The sequence below is a fragment of the Urocampus carinirostris genome, chromosome 14 (assembly GCF_059441175.1).
Source record: "Urocampus carinirostris isolate Australia breed hairy pipefish chromosome 14, RoL_Ucar_1.0, whole genome shotgun sequence".
NCBI lineage: Eukaryota > Metazoa > Chordata > Actinopteri > Syngnathiformes > Syngnathidae > Urocampus > Urocampus carinirostris.
Genome location: NC_142362.1, coordinates 17,249,977 through 17,269,013, shown reverse-complemented (window position 1 = coordinate 17,269,013; position 19,037 = coordinate 17,249,977). Strand labels below are relative to the sequence as shown.

At 39.5% G+C, this 19,037-nt stretch overlaps 2 protein-coding genes across 2 annotated transcripts in view; both read right to left on the bottom strand.

The window, feature by feature from the left end:
* The window catches only part of acvr1c (activin A receptor type 1C), a 29,338-nt gene extending 24,870 nt beyond the window's left edge, over nt 1-4,468 (bottom strand). Inside the window, exon 1 of the mRNA XM_088352187.1 lies at nt 2,410-4,468. Coding sequence (XP_088208313.1) covers nt 2,410-2,479 — 70 coding nt within the window. The 5' untranslated portion in view covers nt 2,480-4,468. The remainder of the gene's footprint in view (nt 1-2,409) is intronic.
* A 4,310-nt stretch (nt 4,469-8,778) lies between these two features.
* Nucleotides 8,779-19,037, bottom strand: part of acvr1l (activin A receptor, type 1 like) — a 37,127-nt gene continuing 26,868 nt past the window's right edge. Inside the window, exons 6-12 of the mRNA XM_088352393.1 lie at nt 18,573-18,778; nt 15,956-16,055; nt 14,197-14,343; nt 13,513-13,788; nt 11,953-12,150; nt 11,681-11,811; nt 8,779-9,570 (exon numbers count right to left, since the gene is read on the bottom strand). Of these exons, the coding sequence (XP_088208519.1) occupies nt 9,436-9,570; nt 11,681-11,811; nt 11,953-12,150; nt 13,513-13,788; nt 14,197-14,343; nt 15,956-16,055; nt 18,573-18,778 (1,193 nt within the window). The 3' untranslated portion in view covers nt 8,779-9,435. The remainder of the gene's footprint in view (nt 9,571-11,680; nt 11,812-11,952; nt 12,151-13,512; nt 13,789-14,196; nt 14,344-15,955; nt 16,056-18,572; nt 18,779-19,037) is intronic.

Sequence of the window (19,037 nt, the reverse complement as noted above, 5' to 3'; positions counted from 1 at the left end):
TTTTTTGTGGCCTGTGAGAAATTTGAATGTTTGAGCATCTAAAAATAAATGGGTCAAAAAAGTACTTGAAGCTAAAACTACATTTCCCACAATGCCTGTCGACTACAACACCTGAGGCGTGTTCAGGAGAGTGATCAGACATGTAGTCTCTTGATAATCGCTTGCCGCGCACTGCTGAACGTTTTGTAATCGCTCACTGTGATTGCCTTACTGATCCAAAATGGCCGACGACAGTACAATGGATTTCGTTCTACAGCTTGCTTTGAGCGAGTTGGCTGATATGAGCGACAGTTCGCATATTGACACAGTTAAGGTTATCCTAAACGCAGTGGAAGGGTCATACCTGTCTTGCATTGTTCACAAACATTACCAGGCAATGTAAGACGATATATTACATCGCCAACAGCACTCGTCAGGGTGAGATCCTCCATCTTCTGCACTGTCGACGCCATGTTGGAAATCAAAGTAAGCGGTCTTTCTCCCGTGATTACTCGGGCACGCGAGCGCTCAATAATCACTGGCCGTTCAGAAGCTAGCGATAGCTCGCGATAGCAATCACTCACTCTCCTGAACACGCCTCTGCCCACTGCCAGTACACAGCAGTGCTTCTATATAAATGCCAATGAGTGACATTGAGAAATTATCCTCAAAATGTCTAAGATTTAGTCATTTTTGTTCGATTTAGTGTATAACATATTACATGACTGTATTTGTAACTAATTTTTTAATGCAATTGTAATGCACTTAAATGAAAAATACATTTAGGGCTCAGGGTTATTTTACATTAAGGAGAAGTTACATTTATTATACGTACTCAATTGCATTTAGTTACATTTATATGTTACCAATTTATCCATGTATCACGCCCAATTGTGTAAAACACGCTCCCCTAGAAATCAGTTTCTTAGCCAAGGTTCGTACAGCTGAAAACAAGTTAAATTCAAGACTTTTTCAATGCCTTTTGAAATCAAATTTAAAAACAAGACACAAGAAAAACACAATTGAAACAAACAAACTAAAAACCACCACATGAATTAGAGGCAATTTTAAACAAATGTTTATTTTAATCTGTTAATTAAATCATATTTTGATCCATTTGAAAACTTTCTCTCTGAAAAACACAGCTCTCTCCAAAGTTTTAGACATGGAAAGAAATAAGAAGGACGTTTACAGTACATCATGAAACCTCTGTCAAAACTGGAAGATAACTACTAATTCCTCAGAACTCTTCTGCCACTTAATGAGAATTTTTATCATGGATCATAATAAAAAGATTTTTTTCCAAAATATTTTCAGTTCAAACAACTATAAATCTTGAGTTTACGTGTTTAAGACTTTGAAAATTGGATTCAAGACATTTTAATGCCAATTAAGGCCTTTTCTTTAGAATAATGAATTTAATGCTTTTTAAGACTTTTCAATGATCCATGGAAACCCTGTCAGCTCAAACATAGCATTGTAAGTGACGAATGTTGAATACGTGTGGCCATGTTTATATGTTTAGACTAGTTGAAAATGTATCGATTTACGGTAGATTTTTCCCTTGTTGTGCGTTTTCTGCGTTCATTTATAAACTACTTTGTTTTTTTTCATTCACTAACGTCTGTCTCTGGTACCGTAAGTAATAATATTGTCTTGATAAAATTAAATCGAATGCCTTTTTATATGCGAGTTATACCACTGGTAGTCTAGTGCAGTGTCTAGTTTTTACAGCAAAAACACTTGACAATGAAATATTTGCAGAAAATGATTCATAAATGTGTTATAAAATTTTAAATAAAAAAAAAGACATTATATAATTTCACACGGCACACCTGACGATCTCTCACGGCACGGCACACTAGTGTGCCACAGCACAGTGGTTGAAAATCACTGGTCTAGTGGTTTATATTCGGCGCTCTCACCGTGACCCAGGTTCGATACCTGTTGCATCCAATGTTTTGCGATTGCGGTCAGCGATATTGTTGGACTGATTGATCATAGCACAAGTACGGTAATATACTGTACTACCCTAAAACATTGTGCACCCAAACTGAAATTCTATCTAGGTAAAAAAATGAAGCGAATAAATACGGCATTTATAAGTTACATCAGGCCCTTTGAAGGCAGTCATTACACTGATGTGGCACTGAGTTTGACACACCTTCTCTCTTACCTTAGCTTTGTAATGTCCTTGTGATAGTTAAGAACATAAATGCACGCACAAAAGATAACTACATTTAGCACGCGGTTAAAAGAAAAAATGTTATTGGTGAGAAGTATCCAGAAGCAGGAAAACTGTTACCATACATCCCTAGTGATTATTTAAAATGACACCAACAATTGGGAAGAGAGTGACACACAAGGCAGTCCAGGGCATGAGCCACACAAGACCTAAAGTAAATCTACATGTGTTTTTGTGTGCGTTACCTGCACTCATCTGCATAACACAAAGCCAGATCCAGGCGGCGTGAAGGATGCACTCGGCAGGTCGAGTCATGGCAAGGGCCGCATCGGTTCCCCTGGTCGGACGATTTTCTCAGTCCATGTGTTCGGCGGGTACACACAAACGCACAACAACTAGCGCTCCCACTTTCTCCGACACATTAACGACTGACTGGGAGAAAGTGAGAGCTGCAAACAGCCAGAGCTTTGCAGCCCTCCCCTTCAGGAAGAGAAACTAAGAGGATTACGCTGCTTCGGACCACTGATGGGGACATGTGAAGCGCGCACACACCAAACAATGTGTTTGTGTGTGTTGTTGTGCATGAATAAACTCAATAAAATGCTTTTTTAAGGGGTGTTGAAATTGCACTCTCTGCCAAAGGGTTATGGACAGTACAACTTTATTAGTTTTGCTTGCACTGAAATGAGAAGCCCTCCGAATTCGTTTTACCTGTATGATGACAACAATTCATTCATTCATTCATTTCATTACTATGGACTTATATACAAGAATGGATAGTGTTATTGACCTTATGTACTCATAAAACAGTAAATAATATCTATTTAAAACATTATAATTTACTCAGTACAATAATTCGTTTATTAGAGTTAATGGGCACCAAAATGTGTTCTGCCTGCTCCTGCTCCCAGCAATAGTCGGCCTCGGATAATGGATCCCGACCATGCATTTCATGTATCGCTGGCTACAATGGCATGCCTTATAAGCGTGTACCTAAAAAGAAAAAGCTCGCCGAAAGTCCCCACTCGCAGCAATAATTATTTCGGGATAATAGAGCGCAGTGGCCTGGGTGCAGTTCATTTTAAGCAGAAAAAATGGAGAAATAAAAAGCCTGCACACATGACAAAACTTTGCTCTGTCAGCCTCCGATCTCAACTGTAGTAAACCAGGGATAATGGATCACCAAACATCCCAGTTCATTTCAACAGATTCACAACGGCATGCTACAGCGGCCTGAACCCCCGAAAAAATGTTGCCCTGCCGACCCCAGCTCTGAGCAATAGTTGGCCAAGGATAATGGATCTTGGCCCAAACTGTGCGTTCCATTGATCGTAGGCTACAATGGCATGCTTCATCTGCCTGTACCTCAAAAAAATAAACAGCTCTCCGACAGTCACCGCTCCTAGCAATAGTTAGATGGGGATAATGGATCGCAGCGGTATGGGTGCATTTAATTTTGAATGGTAAGAAGATAAATAAAAACCCCTAACACATGACACAACTTTGCTGTCAGCCTCCACTCTCAGCGGTTGTAAACCAAGGATAATGGATAAAAACAGTGCAGTTCAGTTTAAGGGGGCCACAATGGCATGTTACAACAGCCACAAAACACCGCCAAAATTGTGCTCTGTTGCCCTAGCTCCAGGCAATGGTCAGCGGGGGCTAATGGATCTTGGCCCAAACCATGCATTTCATATAATGCTGGCCAAAATGTCATTCTTCAGCTTTGATCTGTGCAGCTCTTTGAGACCATTTGTGATTAAGGGCTATACAAATAAACATGACTTGACTTGACTGCAATAGTTAAATAGGGACAATGGACTGCAGCTGCACAGGTGCAGTCCATTTAAGGTGCAGAGAATGGAGAAAAAATAGGCTCCACGCAGGACACAACCTTACTTTCTCAGCCTCCGCTCTCAGCGATAGTCTACCAAGGATAATACATCACAGCCATAACTGCATATTTAGGTGGGCCTCAAGACAAAAGTCTATTCTGCAGGTCCCTGATCACAGCAATATGGGATTGGGGATAATGGATCGTGGCTGCAAGAGTGCAGTTTATTTTAGACAGAAATAACAGCAAATAGATAATCACCATTCCTAAAAAATGTGCAGTCTGACAGCAATATGTGAACAGTATAATTATCAACAATTTGCTTATTCTAAATTGATTTTGTTACTATTTCAATAGGACAACAAGTAAAAACCTCTTCAAATGGTTGGAAATAACCCAAAAAGATCAATAAAAGGGGGAAAAACGATTTTCTGGCAACAGTGTGAGAAATAATTTTTTTGCTGCACCGTGTAAAATAATGACACTTGTTTTTTTTTTCAGGTGGGCCATGAGTGTATGTCTCCAACTGTGAACATACATGTGTTGCCTAGCAACCTCAAGCACAGCTCATTAAAAACAGTATGTATACGATACGGACACCGTGTACCATATATCTTAAACATTTCAGCGGCGAGATAAACGCCCTGATTGACCGGTAATCGTCCGTAAACGCCATTTAAAGCGTCCGCCGTTGTTTACATAACGTTAGTTCACCTTGTGAAAGGCAATCGTGCAGCATTTTAGGCCTAGTCAGCGAGCAATTTCTGCACCCAAGCGCGCCATGCAAATCCCAGCTAGCCTAGTGCGGGAGAGTAATGGATTAAATGACACTAAATGTGATAACAGTCAGTACAAACAGATGTTGATGCATATGTTGGTAGTGGACCGTCTTTTACAGGCTTCTAGAACTGCAGTTGTAAAGTTGAACTCATGATGATTTTGCATGAATTCAATATAAAGGATCGACCGACATGGGTTTTCAGGGGCCATACCGATTATTAGGATTCAGAGGAGGCAGATAACCGATGTTTGGAGCCGATATTCCATTTGCTGTAAAAGCTTTGTTTTTCCAATTAGAAAACATATTAATAAACAATCAACACCGCCTGACAGGTAGTGTTCTATTTTAGGATTTTTTTAAAACCTATATTATTTTGTTTTGTATGTTATTAATAAGAAATAGGATCAAGTATGGTCTATAATATACACAACAATCATCAACAAATTTAATAGCATATCGTTTAAAAAAATATAGAATTATTAAAAATAAATGACTCACACTTTCTTTTTCACGTGCATCATATATAAAAACAGTTTTAAGATGTTTATCTTTGAGTTTGTTTTTAAAATAAGAAATAATATTAAAATAAGTCATGTTTATTTGTGACGCCCTTAATCACAGAGTCTCAAAAGACTGCACAGACCACAGATTATTGCAAACTACAGACTATTACTACACACCATACCCCGATCTGAAACCAACATGAGGGCAAGGAAAAACTCAAAAACCTCAACATGAGGAAAATTAGGAAACCTTGAGAAGGGACCGCACATTAGGTAATCCCCCTTCCAGGATGAGCAGGCTGCAATGGATGTTGCAATAACAAATAGTACACAGATATTGTCAACATAAAATATAGGTCATTGTTTGTCATGATATTTGCCTGACAGATATTTTTTTTGAATTTCAAGATATCTTATGCTCTGATCGAACGAGAAAAAGAACCCTTAAAAAGTTGTATTTCTTAAAAAAAAATTAAAATACAATTGTCTATATAGTGGCTCACCTGTTCAACATCAGTCTTCCACGCCTATGCAACAACCTTAGAACAGAGTGACTAAAAAACTGACGAAACTTTTGCAAACTTACTACTTACATGCCCAGATTAAAGAAATCATAGACAAAGCACCAAAAAAATGATCCTACAAAGCAACTGCAACACCCAAAATTGGTTTGAAGGCTAATAATGACTGCAAGAAAGCATGTGAGAAAAGCTGTAACCTGGAAACCAATGATAAAAGACAAAAGGAACGTGTTAGCTACACAAACTTGGTCCTGACAAACACTCGTAGTAATAGGGCTGCAACAGTTAGTTGACGTCAACAAAAATCGATTAATGAAATACGCAAAAATGATCTTCATTGTCGACTATTGTCACCAGACACGTTCTTTTAACAGAGTGACGCATCTCTTACATGAACAGAATCTCTGCTGAGAGTCGTTCAAGCGCAATAGAATCTCTGTCTCAAAATATAATATAAACAGGGCCGAAAACGATTAAGTCAAACATACCCAAAAGATTGTCACATGCTGCCACACTAAAATAGCCAATCAGCTGACCATACTGGTTATAAAGATTCTAAATATTTATGTACAATGGTTTTGTCACTCTTATGTGTATATGTTAATGCCAATTCAATTAGAAATGTTTTTATTGTCGATGATATCAACCTTGTGAAACATTGTATGAAACCAGTTTAGACATGGCACTTCAATATTGGTGGAATTAGGCACACTTCATTCATCTTCATGTCTGCCGTTTCGCCGATGTAGTTCCCTTAGCTTAGCACCGTGGCCCGAGCGACAGCCCCACTTTTGTTTGCGATCCCTACGCCGTCTCCGCCGCTTCGTAACTGGGTTGGCCACCCACGGAGATCCCTCAACCCTTTGTGTTTCTTGTGGGATATCAAAGCTGGTGTAAAAAGTGCCCAAAAAGTTATTGGTCCATTTAAATGCTGTGACTTGTTCTCAAAAACTGCTCTGAACATTGACAAGTGTAATATCACCCAGAGTGACTCAGTCAAAAATTGAGGTGTCATATTTGACCCCAATCTGTCCTCTCAAACACATGTTAAGAATATTACTAGAACAGCTTTCTTCAATCTTCGCAACATTGCTAATTCATGCGCTTGTTACCACCCGTCTCGATGATTGTAATGCACTACTCTCCGGTCTCCCGAAGTCCAAAATGAAGAGCCTTCAGCTGGTAAGAAATGCTGCAGCGAGGCTTTTAAATAAGACAAGAAAGTTTGATCACATGACCCCGATTTTGGCTAACCTGCATTGCCTCCCTGTTAGATTAAGATGTGATTTTAAGGTTCTGTTGGTAGTATACAAAATCATGCATGGACTTGCTCCCTCATATCTTTAAGATTTGATTTCCCCCTATGTTCCGGTCCGGAACCTTCGCACTGAAAATGCTGGTCTACTAGTGATCCCAAGAGCCAAGAAGAGATCCGCAGGTTTGAGAGCGTTCTTCATTCGGGCCCCGGTGCTGTGGAATGCTCTTCACCCTGAGATTCGATCTGCAACCTCAGTGGAAAGGTTTTAATCTAAGCTTAAAACACACTTCTATTCTATAGCATATGAATAAACTATATTTTATGTTGACAATATCTGTGTATTATTTGCCCTCATGTAGGTTTTAGCCCTTTGAGACTCTTTGTGATTAAGGACTATGCAAATAAACATGACTTGACTCAAAGATGTAACATTTAATATGAAGACAAAAAAAGATTAAAGATGAATAGGCAAAAAAATACCGACAACAAAGTGCTTTGATAATTGGCCTAAGTTATGACAATAATAAAAATAGTGCAATTAATAAAATGGCTGTGTGTTTGTTGATGCCCTTGACATCCTAGAATTGGGATTACCTAATGTGCGGTCCCTTCTCAAGGTTTCTTCATTTTCCTCATGTTGAGATTTTGGAGTTTTTCCTTGCCCTCATGTAGGTTTTAGATCACGGGATGGTGCAATAGTCTTTAGGACTTTGTGTGATTAAGGGCTATACAGATAACAGGACTTAACTTGAATTAGTGCAATAACATTTAGCAGCAGCAGAGCCTTGAGGGCGGTGTTACATTATTTGATGAGAGCTAGAATTTTGCTATTCATCAATGGTTTTTGGTTTAGACAGATCCTGATACTTGTGATTTTTGTGACGGTTTCCATACAGGTTTTGATGTATATAATATGTGTATACCATTTAGGTCCCAACTTTCAAAAACCTCCCAGCAAGTTTGATGAAAACAGCTGAGAGAGTGTGCCCTAAGGCCAAGTAAAGTTTTTGTTATTGGCTTTGTCATTCTCCTTGAAGGTTTATTCTTTGGAGTTAGACAAAAGCAATCCAGGTGGGGGAAGGGAGGAGCTTTGTGTGCAGCTTTGATATAATTAATACTGACTGCTGTGCAAGTTGATTGAGATTGACAGCTGCGGACAGGGAGGTGTTTTAATCGTGACACAATGTGGTACTTCTCTTAGAAACTTCCCCGCTGAAGACCCAATCTCACTACATAGACGGTGGGAATCAACAAAGGGAGTGATAGTTACTCATGCCGTTTACCCAAGCATCATTGACATTTGGAGCACTTGGCAGAAATTGCCATGTTCTGTTTTAATGAAACAGTCAAATTCCCCTGGTCAGCACCAGTTCTAAGCCAGCTGCTAGGCGTCAGCCAAGACAACCTGCCAAGGACACGTCGCTTTTTTTCCCGCATTTTAATAAAAAACTCATTTAAAAGAAAATTTACTTTTTTAAAGTAATTATTTCACACTTTCTGTAAATCCTATAAACTTAATTTCACTTCTCAGATATCGCTGTGTTTGTCTGCTATATGATATATTTAACTGAAATTGCTGATCTGAATAACCAATGATTTATAAAGGAAAATCTTGACAATGATCAGGGGTGCCAAACATTTGCATACGATATATATAAATTTCAGTTTCTATACCTCCAAAACTGGAAATGAAAAAAAGCAAGACAAACCAAACAGGTCATTTACTTGTTTTCTATTTAATGAATAGAAACCACTAGCTTATACAAAATGTTAAAGAAATAAAAAACAAATAAAAAAAAAAAGCTTGAAGTTTGACTTCATGAACTTACAAACCACATGTTAAGACGGAATAAAGGCAAACTTACAGTGCAGGCCTTTATGAAGGGCGGAGAGGAGGGCTGACCTCGGCACCACTTAGCAGATATATTTCATTTCATGTGTTCTTTTAAACTTGTTTGTGCAGAACTAAAAACAAAAACGAGAGGAAGAATCCGTACGTCATTCCACGAGTTCATACGCTAAGATTGAGAACTGTACAGCTGCTGACATGAGGAAGAGTGATGAGTGTTTCTTGCAACAAGGCTAACAAGGAAAAAAACTGAAATTGTCACTCAATGCAACCTTTTCTCCAAAGAAAGAAACGCAAAGCAAGAACTTCTGGGTTAAGGGCGAAAATCCAGCTCCCAGATCGAGATTGCTTCATACTTAGCATCCTATTCCCAAGAGCCCGGTCAGCCATCTTTGGATGCCAAAATGTGTCCCGCCAAGTCTTTGAAAATAAATACAAGGTCGCGGGCCGCTATAAGGGCACGTGCCCCCTTCGGAAGGGGGCGCTTTCGTCCGGGAAGTACTGTACTGCCCCCGAAATGGGCGCTCAAATGTCCGTTTTCATTTTGTCCACAGAGCTGTTGATCTTTGTCAGAGTCTTTTTGATGCGCAGCGCTGTCAGTCGAGCCGAAGGGTTCTGATACCAACATTCCTTCATCAGCTTTGCCATGGAGATTAAAGTCTAGGAAAAAAAAGAAGGAAAATTCATATGTATTGCAGGCCTGAATGTGTTTTCAAAAGTTTTGTTTACTAACAATTGTTTTTATTCTAAAATGATGAAATCTCAACTGAGAGATGAACTTCGTGTTTTGCTTGTTTGTTTGTATAACCCTTAACTCATTCAATACTTATAAACAGAATAGAATTAGTGGTAAGATCTAAGGCACTAGTCCGAACCTGCCCGACCCGAAATCAGCCCTAAAATGTCAATCATTTAGTTAGGTTTCGGGCCTCTCTTCCTGAATTTTCTTTTTGATTATCCTTACTGTGGTGTGATTAAAGGTAAGTATTGTAACCACCACTAGAGCAGTGTTCATTTTACCTGTGAAAGTGATGGGTCCAGGGGACTCGCATGCTCAAAATTCTATGGGTCCCAACAGAGATCTATGGGTCCCCAAAATTTAGTGTTGAAACTGTTAATCGGCGACAAATATATAATATAAATCTATACATTCATTCAGTTTTAATCATCACAGTTTATTGGTAATACAAATCAGTTATCACTTCAAGATTTTTCGGTTCACAACAATATTGTACATTATGCAAAATAATATTGCGGAAATATTAGTCTATATATTCATGGAGTTTTAATCATCACAGTTAATTGGTAATACAAAGCAAGTTATAACTTCAGATTTTTCAGTTCACATATTCTTCATGGTTTGCTGTCCCGCCACAGTTGTAATGCCTTCTCAAGGTCCAATCCATTATCATCCTCCTCATAGCGTAACCAGGAATATAATTTAGTCCGTTTTGGTGGAAAAGTCCTTTTCTTGCTAGGAGTATTCTTTTGTTTATTTTCTTTCGTCGAATCGTTCGCTTCAACACACGTGTTTTCCTAGCCTCCGCGATCTCCGCTGTTATTTCGTGCCGGAATTATTGCCTTTGGTATCACTTTCTGCATTATGTTTCGACTTATTACTGACACTGAAGAAATTACCAATTTTGTGTTGATTTTCACCTTCCCTCGACGACAACCACCACAACAATGACGTAATCTCGAAGCAACGAGATCTCGTTGGCCGAGATCGGCGTGCAGACAAAAACTCGAACCGCGAGACCAAAACAACAATGGCGGATCTTCCTGACGAAAAGTTTGGAGTGCGGTAAATCTTTGTTTTAAAAAAAATAATAATCGGGTAATAATGACAATTTAGTTTTTTGAAAAAGAGCGTCCCGGGGACGCACGTTGATTTGACACTATGCGTCCCGAGCAAAAATTATGCGTCTGGGACGCAGGGCAAACGAGAACAATGTAGATGTAGCTATCGCTTTGAGAATGAGCGCCACTTCTTATTTACGGCCGTAACAAAAAGTTATTGAAATCCAGCTGTTACGATGCCATGTTGGTAGTTCCGTGAGTTCCAATGTAAACAAGTGTTCCTCTTCCATGCATCAGTGATTTCATCGTCACAATCATCATCTGTTTATTTTTCTTTGCGGACGAAGTATTCCGTGTTGCTCGCGACAAAGGCACTATGAGGGGCGGAGTCGGCCAAAATCACTCTCACCCTTACGGATCGCTCACAAATAAAATGTGAAAATCCAGGTTTGCTTCGGGCTTTGTCCATAAAATTAAGTTAATTTGTCGGGCTCGGGTTGGGCAGGGCTTTAATACCTGCGGGTGTGGTTTGGCTCAATTTTTTTAGGCCCGATCTTACCTATAAATAGATGTAAAGTGTGTAAGCGGGCCCATTTGGCGAGTAGGTGTCGTGAATGTAATGAGGGTCCAGAGATATGGGGAAAAATAATAGTAGGCAGTTAACTAATCAACAGAGTTTAAGTCCCATCCTCATTGTCTGGTCAGAGAGGGGTAACGTTTCGTGCTCGTCAACAGGAAGGCGGTTGCCCAAGGGAACGCAATTACCATGGTGACCAGAAACAATTTCTTCGCATGCTTTTAAATTTCTCATTCAGATTTGAGAGAATAAATCTTATGATCTTCAACAAAAATAATTTTTAATTTAATTTGCCTTAGCCATGACCTTTCTTAGATGTTTACATCTCAAAGGATATCATTTTTTTTAAAAACACTTCTAGATCTATTAAGCAATCTTTACTGGCTGACTCACCGGGTCAGAGAACCATCTGTTGGGTATGTTGGGCCTCTGCTGGTCCACACAGACCACCTTCTTCATATCCTCAAAACTAGGATCGCTGGGAACCACGTCATGGAACGGGGGCTTGTAGTCTTCTACGATGCCTATGAGGAGAGCACATGAACTCTGACATACAAATACTCTCAGTGCAAGGAGCAAAAATGAAGCAACTGTGTCAGTTCACAGTGTTGCTGAAATTCCGGTTCTTGCGAGAGTGATGACATCCGCAATAACCTCACACACACCATTGCTGACAGTCCTCCTGGCGATCTCCCACAAGACAAGGCCCAGGGCCCAGATGTCCACCCTCTTGTAAGATTCGAAGCAGTCCACCTGGATAGAGTCGTCTAGCACCTCAGGGGCCATGTAGCGCTTGGTGCCAACTTTCGGGTTGTTGCCCACGTCAAGTTCGTTGGTGTCCTGGAAATGCATGACTGCCAATCCTGGGAACACAGAAGGCGGTCGATTCAATCCAAATTGGGCGATTAATATTGCATTCAATTCATTATCGGGCTGATATGTCAAGCAGGTCACAAAAGATGTGGCTAGGCTTCTTTATTGAGCGAATGGAACATCGGTGTGAGAATAGGTGCACTTCCCAATGTGTTTACCGCAGAGTCACAGAGGGAACATTAAGCACTGCTCGTTTCTCTTGAATTAGGAACAAATGAGCCTAAGCAGACAGACGAGACGAGCACTATTAGATTTATTTCCGTTGCCGCACGCAATTGATAAGATCAAGTGTTCGGCCTATCAGACGTTGAAACCTCAGTCGTTGAGTAACCTTGATATAAAAACAAATGCACAGGGATTTTGTTTATGTTACCTAATTTATTTCCCAGATTATTGATGAATGCTTTAAACAAAATAACCATGTTGTCTCATGAGACATTTTCTTTCTTTCGTTTTTTTTCTTTCTTGTCTCTGCTTTTAGGCTGTTTTTGTAATTGTCTGGCTCAACTATAATTATGATTGTTTAGTCAATAATTTCTTATCACAACATTCAGGTTTAAGGGGTTTGTCTTTAGAAATTAGAATTGTCTTTATTGTCATTAGTAACGACGTAGAGAACAATGTTTACAACAAGCATAGACATGGCACTCCAGGATAAACACAAAATGAAGACCTAAAAGAAAAAAAGATAAAAAGAATGTCAGGAAGTCATAAACATTTGCAGGGTAGCGTATTTATTTGTGTTTTATGGCATTTTTTTTAACCGGAAAAAAAAAATAGTCTAAAAAGTATTCTTAAATTAAATCACAAAAGATTGGGTGCAACGGAAATCAAACCAGGATCTCAGAGGTGAAAGCTCTGAATTTTCAACCACTGGACAAACAGTAATAAAGATGACTTACGAAAAGGCAAAAGCAAAATATGTCATTATCATACTTTTACAAACATGGGACAGAGACGAAAGAGAATGGAGAAAAGAGCATCCTGAGAAACAACTATTCGGTGTATCTGATGATGAATCGGACTTTAAAGGACTTTAAATAAGTACTTTGTAAGTTTTATGTTGGTATTGTGTTCATAGCTTACATTGTTAATAAATAATTGTATTCATGGCCGTACGTAACAACTTTGTCCCTTACAATGCTTAGTTTGAGCAGAGAAAATGTGAGACGAAATTTTATACCGATTTTAATTAAAAAAATTAGGGGTGCGAGTTTTACAGATGTGTGCGTGATACACAGTTTTTATTTCGTTTTTATTTTATTTTCTTTATTGGGCAATGGACCAAAATATGTTTACAGCTTTATTTTATCTTGTACCGCAAGAAAAACGGTCATGTTTTACATTCTTACCTAGGTCGGCAATGCAACACTGGCCATTCTTCTTAACCAGGATGTTTTTGCTCTTGAGGTCCCGGTGGGCGATGGCTGGTTTGCCCTGGGTGCCAAAAATCTCCACGTGCAGGTGTGCCAGGCCGCTAGCAATGGACAGCGCCATTCGCAGACAGCCGCAAGCATCCAATGTGCTCAGTTGAAGGTAGTCATACAAGGAGCCCATCTCGTGGTAGTGGGTAATAAGCCACAGTTGTGTACTGGAGTTCCTGGAGGTCATGTCGGAGGCGATGAAGCCTGGGGCGAGACCACAATGCAAAATTCATGAGAAATACTCATGTCTCAACGGTGCAGTGAAGCAGATAGGTAGAAAAATAGGAACATAAAAAGCAGTTACTTTCATTTGAGGAATGACTTTTAAAAAGAAGTCAATTCAAGTCACACTTAATGACAAAATGTCTCAAAGGACTGCACAGGCCACAATTACACCATGCTTTGATTTGAACTCAGGCATGCGGGCAAGGAAAAACTAAAAACCTCAGCATGATGAAAACAAAAAAACATAATAAGGGGCCACACAAGTGGTAATGCCCCTTTCAGGATGATCAGGCTGCAATAGATGTTGCATTGGGTAATAATACACCAAATTTAAGATATGTAAAATTGTTCAAGAAGTTCGTGCAATATTTAATAGAAGGGACCTACCGAGGATGTTCTCATGTCTCAACAGCACCGTGTTATAGATCTCCGTTTCTCTGAACCAGGACTTCTCATCTCGGGATGAGAAGATCTTAACGGCAACGCTCTCTCCTTGCCACTGGCCTCGCCACACCTCACCATAGCGCCCCTTACCTGGCATGAGAAAAAAATACACACAAAAGTGATGCCGGGTCTCCAATTTAACCGCTTTTAAGTTAAGTATGATGAAATTGTGAAAAATAATTAAAAAGTTAAAAAAAAAAAAAAAAAAGGTATAGTCCATTGAGAATCATTATGGACACTTATCTAATGTGAACTGCATATTTCTAAGACAAAACTAAGGAAAATATCCCAAAGGTTATTTTTCAGGCAGGTTGTATGCTCTTTGACACAATGCTGCCTCTTACAGGTCGATTTTGGTACTAAAGAGCTATCTGATTGTCAATGAACTAATAACTTCCATTGAAAATTGAGGCGGAGTTTGAGCATTGTTTGTTTGGGGCTTTACAACATCAACCTATAAAAAAAACCAAAATATTTGAACAAAAAAAACCCAGCTGTAAGCGGGCCTAAAGAGAATAGGCTGAAGCCGAAGTTTTGAGTTTCTATTTCTAATTCCAGTTGATTTTGCAGGGAAGACGTATACAAAATCAAAACAACAAAACAGAACCTTAAGGGAAAATAATACTTCTAAAAATATTCCCCAGGGGACACAATACATTTTAGATAAAAATAAATAAATATATAGAGTATTTGCTTTTCATCAGATTCTATAAATATAATAGATGTTCACGGTTCATGGATCCCTTCGCCGCATGGGTCGTAGGGGCACCAATGAGGACGCAACCCTGGACAGCTTTCCCCACTGTTTACAGTTCCTGGCCTGTTTTTGCGTGGCAAAGTTGCCAACAGTCCATTCCTCAATGAGTTTGGCTTCGTTCTTTTTCGGTCTTCCTCTGTTCCTGCCCCCTTGGACTAGGCCTTGGAGAATTATCTTGGCCAGTTCTGATGATTTTGTGACGTGACCAGTTCTTCGTAGGGTCCAATGTGCTCTCTGATGGTGTTGCGCACCGTTATATTTTTGTTGCATGGGCTAAGTAGAAATAACTTCATTAAAACGAAGAAGACAAGAGAGTTGGTTTTCCAAATCCAAGCAACGTCGTGCTAACGATTGCTTTCATAATCGCAGGCTCTGTCTGTTGTCTACTCTGGCGTGCTTGTTCTGCCCAGGGTGAGCATTGATAAAAGACTGTCACACTGATGTCTATGATGTCTTTTATTTGTTTCTAACTCGCTTTTAATACATTTAATAATAATAATAATAATAATTTCCTTTGTATTGTCATTCTTTGTAACAATGTACACAGAACGAAATGTCGATACACCTGACCCGTTGTAGCGAGCCGATGCAGCCGCAGCCAACAGAGGGCGCCGCCATTTTACCAATGTTATAAGTCTTAGGTATGACTCGGCCGACGCGCGAACCAGCGACCTCCCAGTCTCAAAGCGGGCGCCCTACCATCTAGGCTACTGAGCTAATAGGCAAGGGCTGGATAAGTGCTTTATGTGGTAATGTAGAAAAAAGGAAATTCGATATATTTTTTGTTGCTTTAACTTGCCTTTGTTTACTGTATTTTCTGTACGCGTTTTTGCTAGATGAGCCCCTTCCGCCCTACTGTATCGACATAAAGGTCTCATTAAAATGAACGAGCATGTCTGCATATTCTCACATCAATAACAACACCGGCTTCAAGAGAACACTCACCCACACATTCGTTAAGAGTGATTTGTCGAGCAACCGTCCTCTGAACCAGGAACGGCAGGCCTGAGCCACTTCCTGATGTGCATGAGTGATCTAGTAGATCCTAGGGAGAGAGATAAACCTAATAAATCAGCAAGTAAAATTATTTTATTAAGGGGACATCAGAAAAAACAGCTACAAAATTCTCAAATTAAATTACAAGCTTGACATTTCAATAAATTCAGAGGCCAAATCTGCAAAGCAAGACGAGAATCTGCTCAGCGTTTTTTTTTAACTAGGTAAGGAAAAAAAAGTAGCGCCCTGCATTGGCACCGGGAGGCAGCGCTGAGTAAGCAGCTGAGAAAAGAATCCAAAGCAGACAAGCAATATATGCAAGAAAAAAAGCCTCCAACATAAGAGGCTGACACCTCGTATAAACAGATTTATTACGGATGAGCTGTATGCGAGACAACTGGAATTACAAGACGGAAGATTGTGGCTGTAAAATGAAATTCTTTATAGGCTCTAAATAATACTGTCTTGGGGCTGGATCATGATACCGCAGCACGATATGGATGGAATTAGAAGTGGGAATTAAGGTTGTGAATCAATACACGTCAGGCAGCTAACTAATGAATAATAATGAGCAGATATTCACACAGATATTATGCCATATTTTCTCATTACGAGACTTTTTTTACGCAGTAGTGTAAGTGACACTTCAATTCCAAATCCAGATTACGTTGCCAAAATAAACTAAAGGCATCTTTTTGCCTAAAGATTTAACACAGGTCAAACCATCAGTGCTACAAGACGAGTCTACTCTCAAAAGGTACGTGATATAATTTCAAATCCCGATGACCTCCACACGGTCCTTTCAACACGCGTTTGACAGCCACGACTTAGTGTATCTATTTCAGCACGGCAGAGCGCATTTTTATGAAGCTTAAATAAACATTTGGGGGTTTTAGATTTTCAGATTCATTGCCAAACGTGCCTAGGTGCCAAAATCAACGGTTGCTCTGCGTCATGACGTTAAGCGCTGTTTAGACATTGCCACGCTGTTATTGGTGGAAGCGTGCTACATTCGATATCAGTGGTATTATCTGAGTTTTAAGAGCAGGAAGCTCAGAAAAAGTGATATAAAAAAATATGCCCACAAAAATGGAAGTTTGAACTATTTTGCCAAGGTTACAGCCATGCTGTTGATATTCAAGTGTGATTAGAGAGTGCTCACAGCCAGGGAATGCACTGGCCAGCACGACTCCACCTAAAATCTGTGTCTGTTTAGTGGTAAATGTGTAATATGAATTAGAAGATGGATTTCGGAGAGAGGCAAGGTATTTTTCCACAAAATAAATCTTAACTGCAACTTAAGACAGGATTCATTTTAGGTCAATCTTTTTGCAAACACTACCTGAATACAACAAACACTCAGATTCTCAAGACATATATGTTTTAGTCTTATAGGTTAGGCTTGTGTTATAGTAAATGAAAAATACCTAATCAAACTGACTCTACAGTACTGTAGAACCCTGGCTTATGGAGTCCCGAGCCTGCAAAATATTCATGTTATGATTTAGAGTAGTATTTTTCGTGGCACTTCATTATGGCATTTACCCCACCAGTCAACATCAACAACAAATTATTTCTCATGCTGTAAACTAAGAAAATTTAAACTTTGCGGTGTCATCTGTCTTTAACATGACTTTCTGCTATGGGTCGACATCAAATAACATGCTGTTCTGTTATTGGTTGCGTCACAGCATCATAAAAATGCAGATATGCTATTGGAGGGGTTTACCAACCCAGTCCTTGAGAGACAAATGTCCTGCATGCCTTTGGAGTTTCTCTGCATTAATACGGATGATTCCAATCATTAAGATCGACATGAATATTCTGCACAGCTCGCAAACTAGCTCATGATTTGTATCACCCGAGTTTGAGAAGAGAAACCACTAAAACATGAAGGACATGCAGATCTTGAGAACCGGGTTGGCCACCCTTGTGCTATTGGCTGTACTCCCACAAAACTCATTTTCTCTCTCTTTGTTTAGTTCAAAATCTCGTGTAAAAAAACTTGCAGTCATGCTAAAGGTAGAAGCAAAAACAGGACAACTATTAAAACAACTCAGAAATGTGAACAAGGCACACGCATAGTTACCCTCACTGAGGAATATGGTCATAACCGATGAACGAGAAAGACTTATTCAAATAAGAAGGCAATTGAAGCAACAAACTCTTCTAAGGGCACGACAATCATCATAAATGGAAGTTTTATCATTTGTGTCATTTTTCATCTGGTGTTACGATCTCTTCCTCCCCTCTGCACCCACCTGCTAATCAACTTGACAGGCTCAATTCAGGTCACACCAATCGTAAATAAAATTGGTTTATGCTTTACATGTAAATGTATTTATAATATTATTATGTCATATACATAGTACTGACTCTATATTGATTTGTTACAATTTTTTAATATAACATATATAAATACACTCACACAATTTTGTTGTTTCTACCTGGGGTACCTTGGGGTTAAGCCAATTATCAGAGGTATCATCATGTCTTATCGTCAGCATCTAATGTATACAGAATTTATCTGCAATGTTTAAGGCAAGTAATATTCAATGCAACTTACCGCCAGTGTACTTTCCCCCACATTAGACGCAATGAGGCCATCAATGGTCCCGTATTCGGCATCACGAGAGGTCAGCCTCTCCATCTGGTTATTGTGGATGCGTCTGAACACCAGGATGGCGATGGCCGAAAGGACGACCAAAACGAGTATGGGCGCCACGATGACGACAGCCAGCATGGTCACATTGAAGTTGGCCAGCTCGTCCGCTGCAAAAGGAAGAGTTGCAAATTATAAAAATAATAAGGCAACTCAAATGGATTTTCTTTTTTTTCAACTACAAGTCGAAATGTTAAGTGCTAAAACTAACGTTCTCACTTTAAAGACGCTGTACGGAATTTGGAACTCTTGTACTCGCTGCCGCCATCTCCTGACTTGCGTCATCATTGCAGCCTTAAGTAAGTTGATTCGTGAAACACGTAATTGCATTTCTTAGGGGCGCTCAAATGAACTCTTCTTTTCTAATCT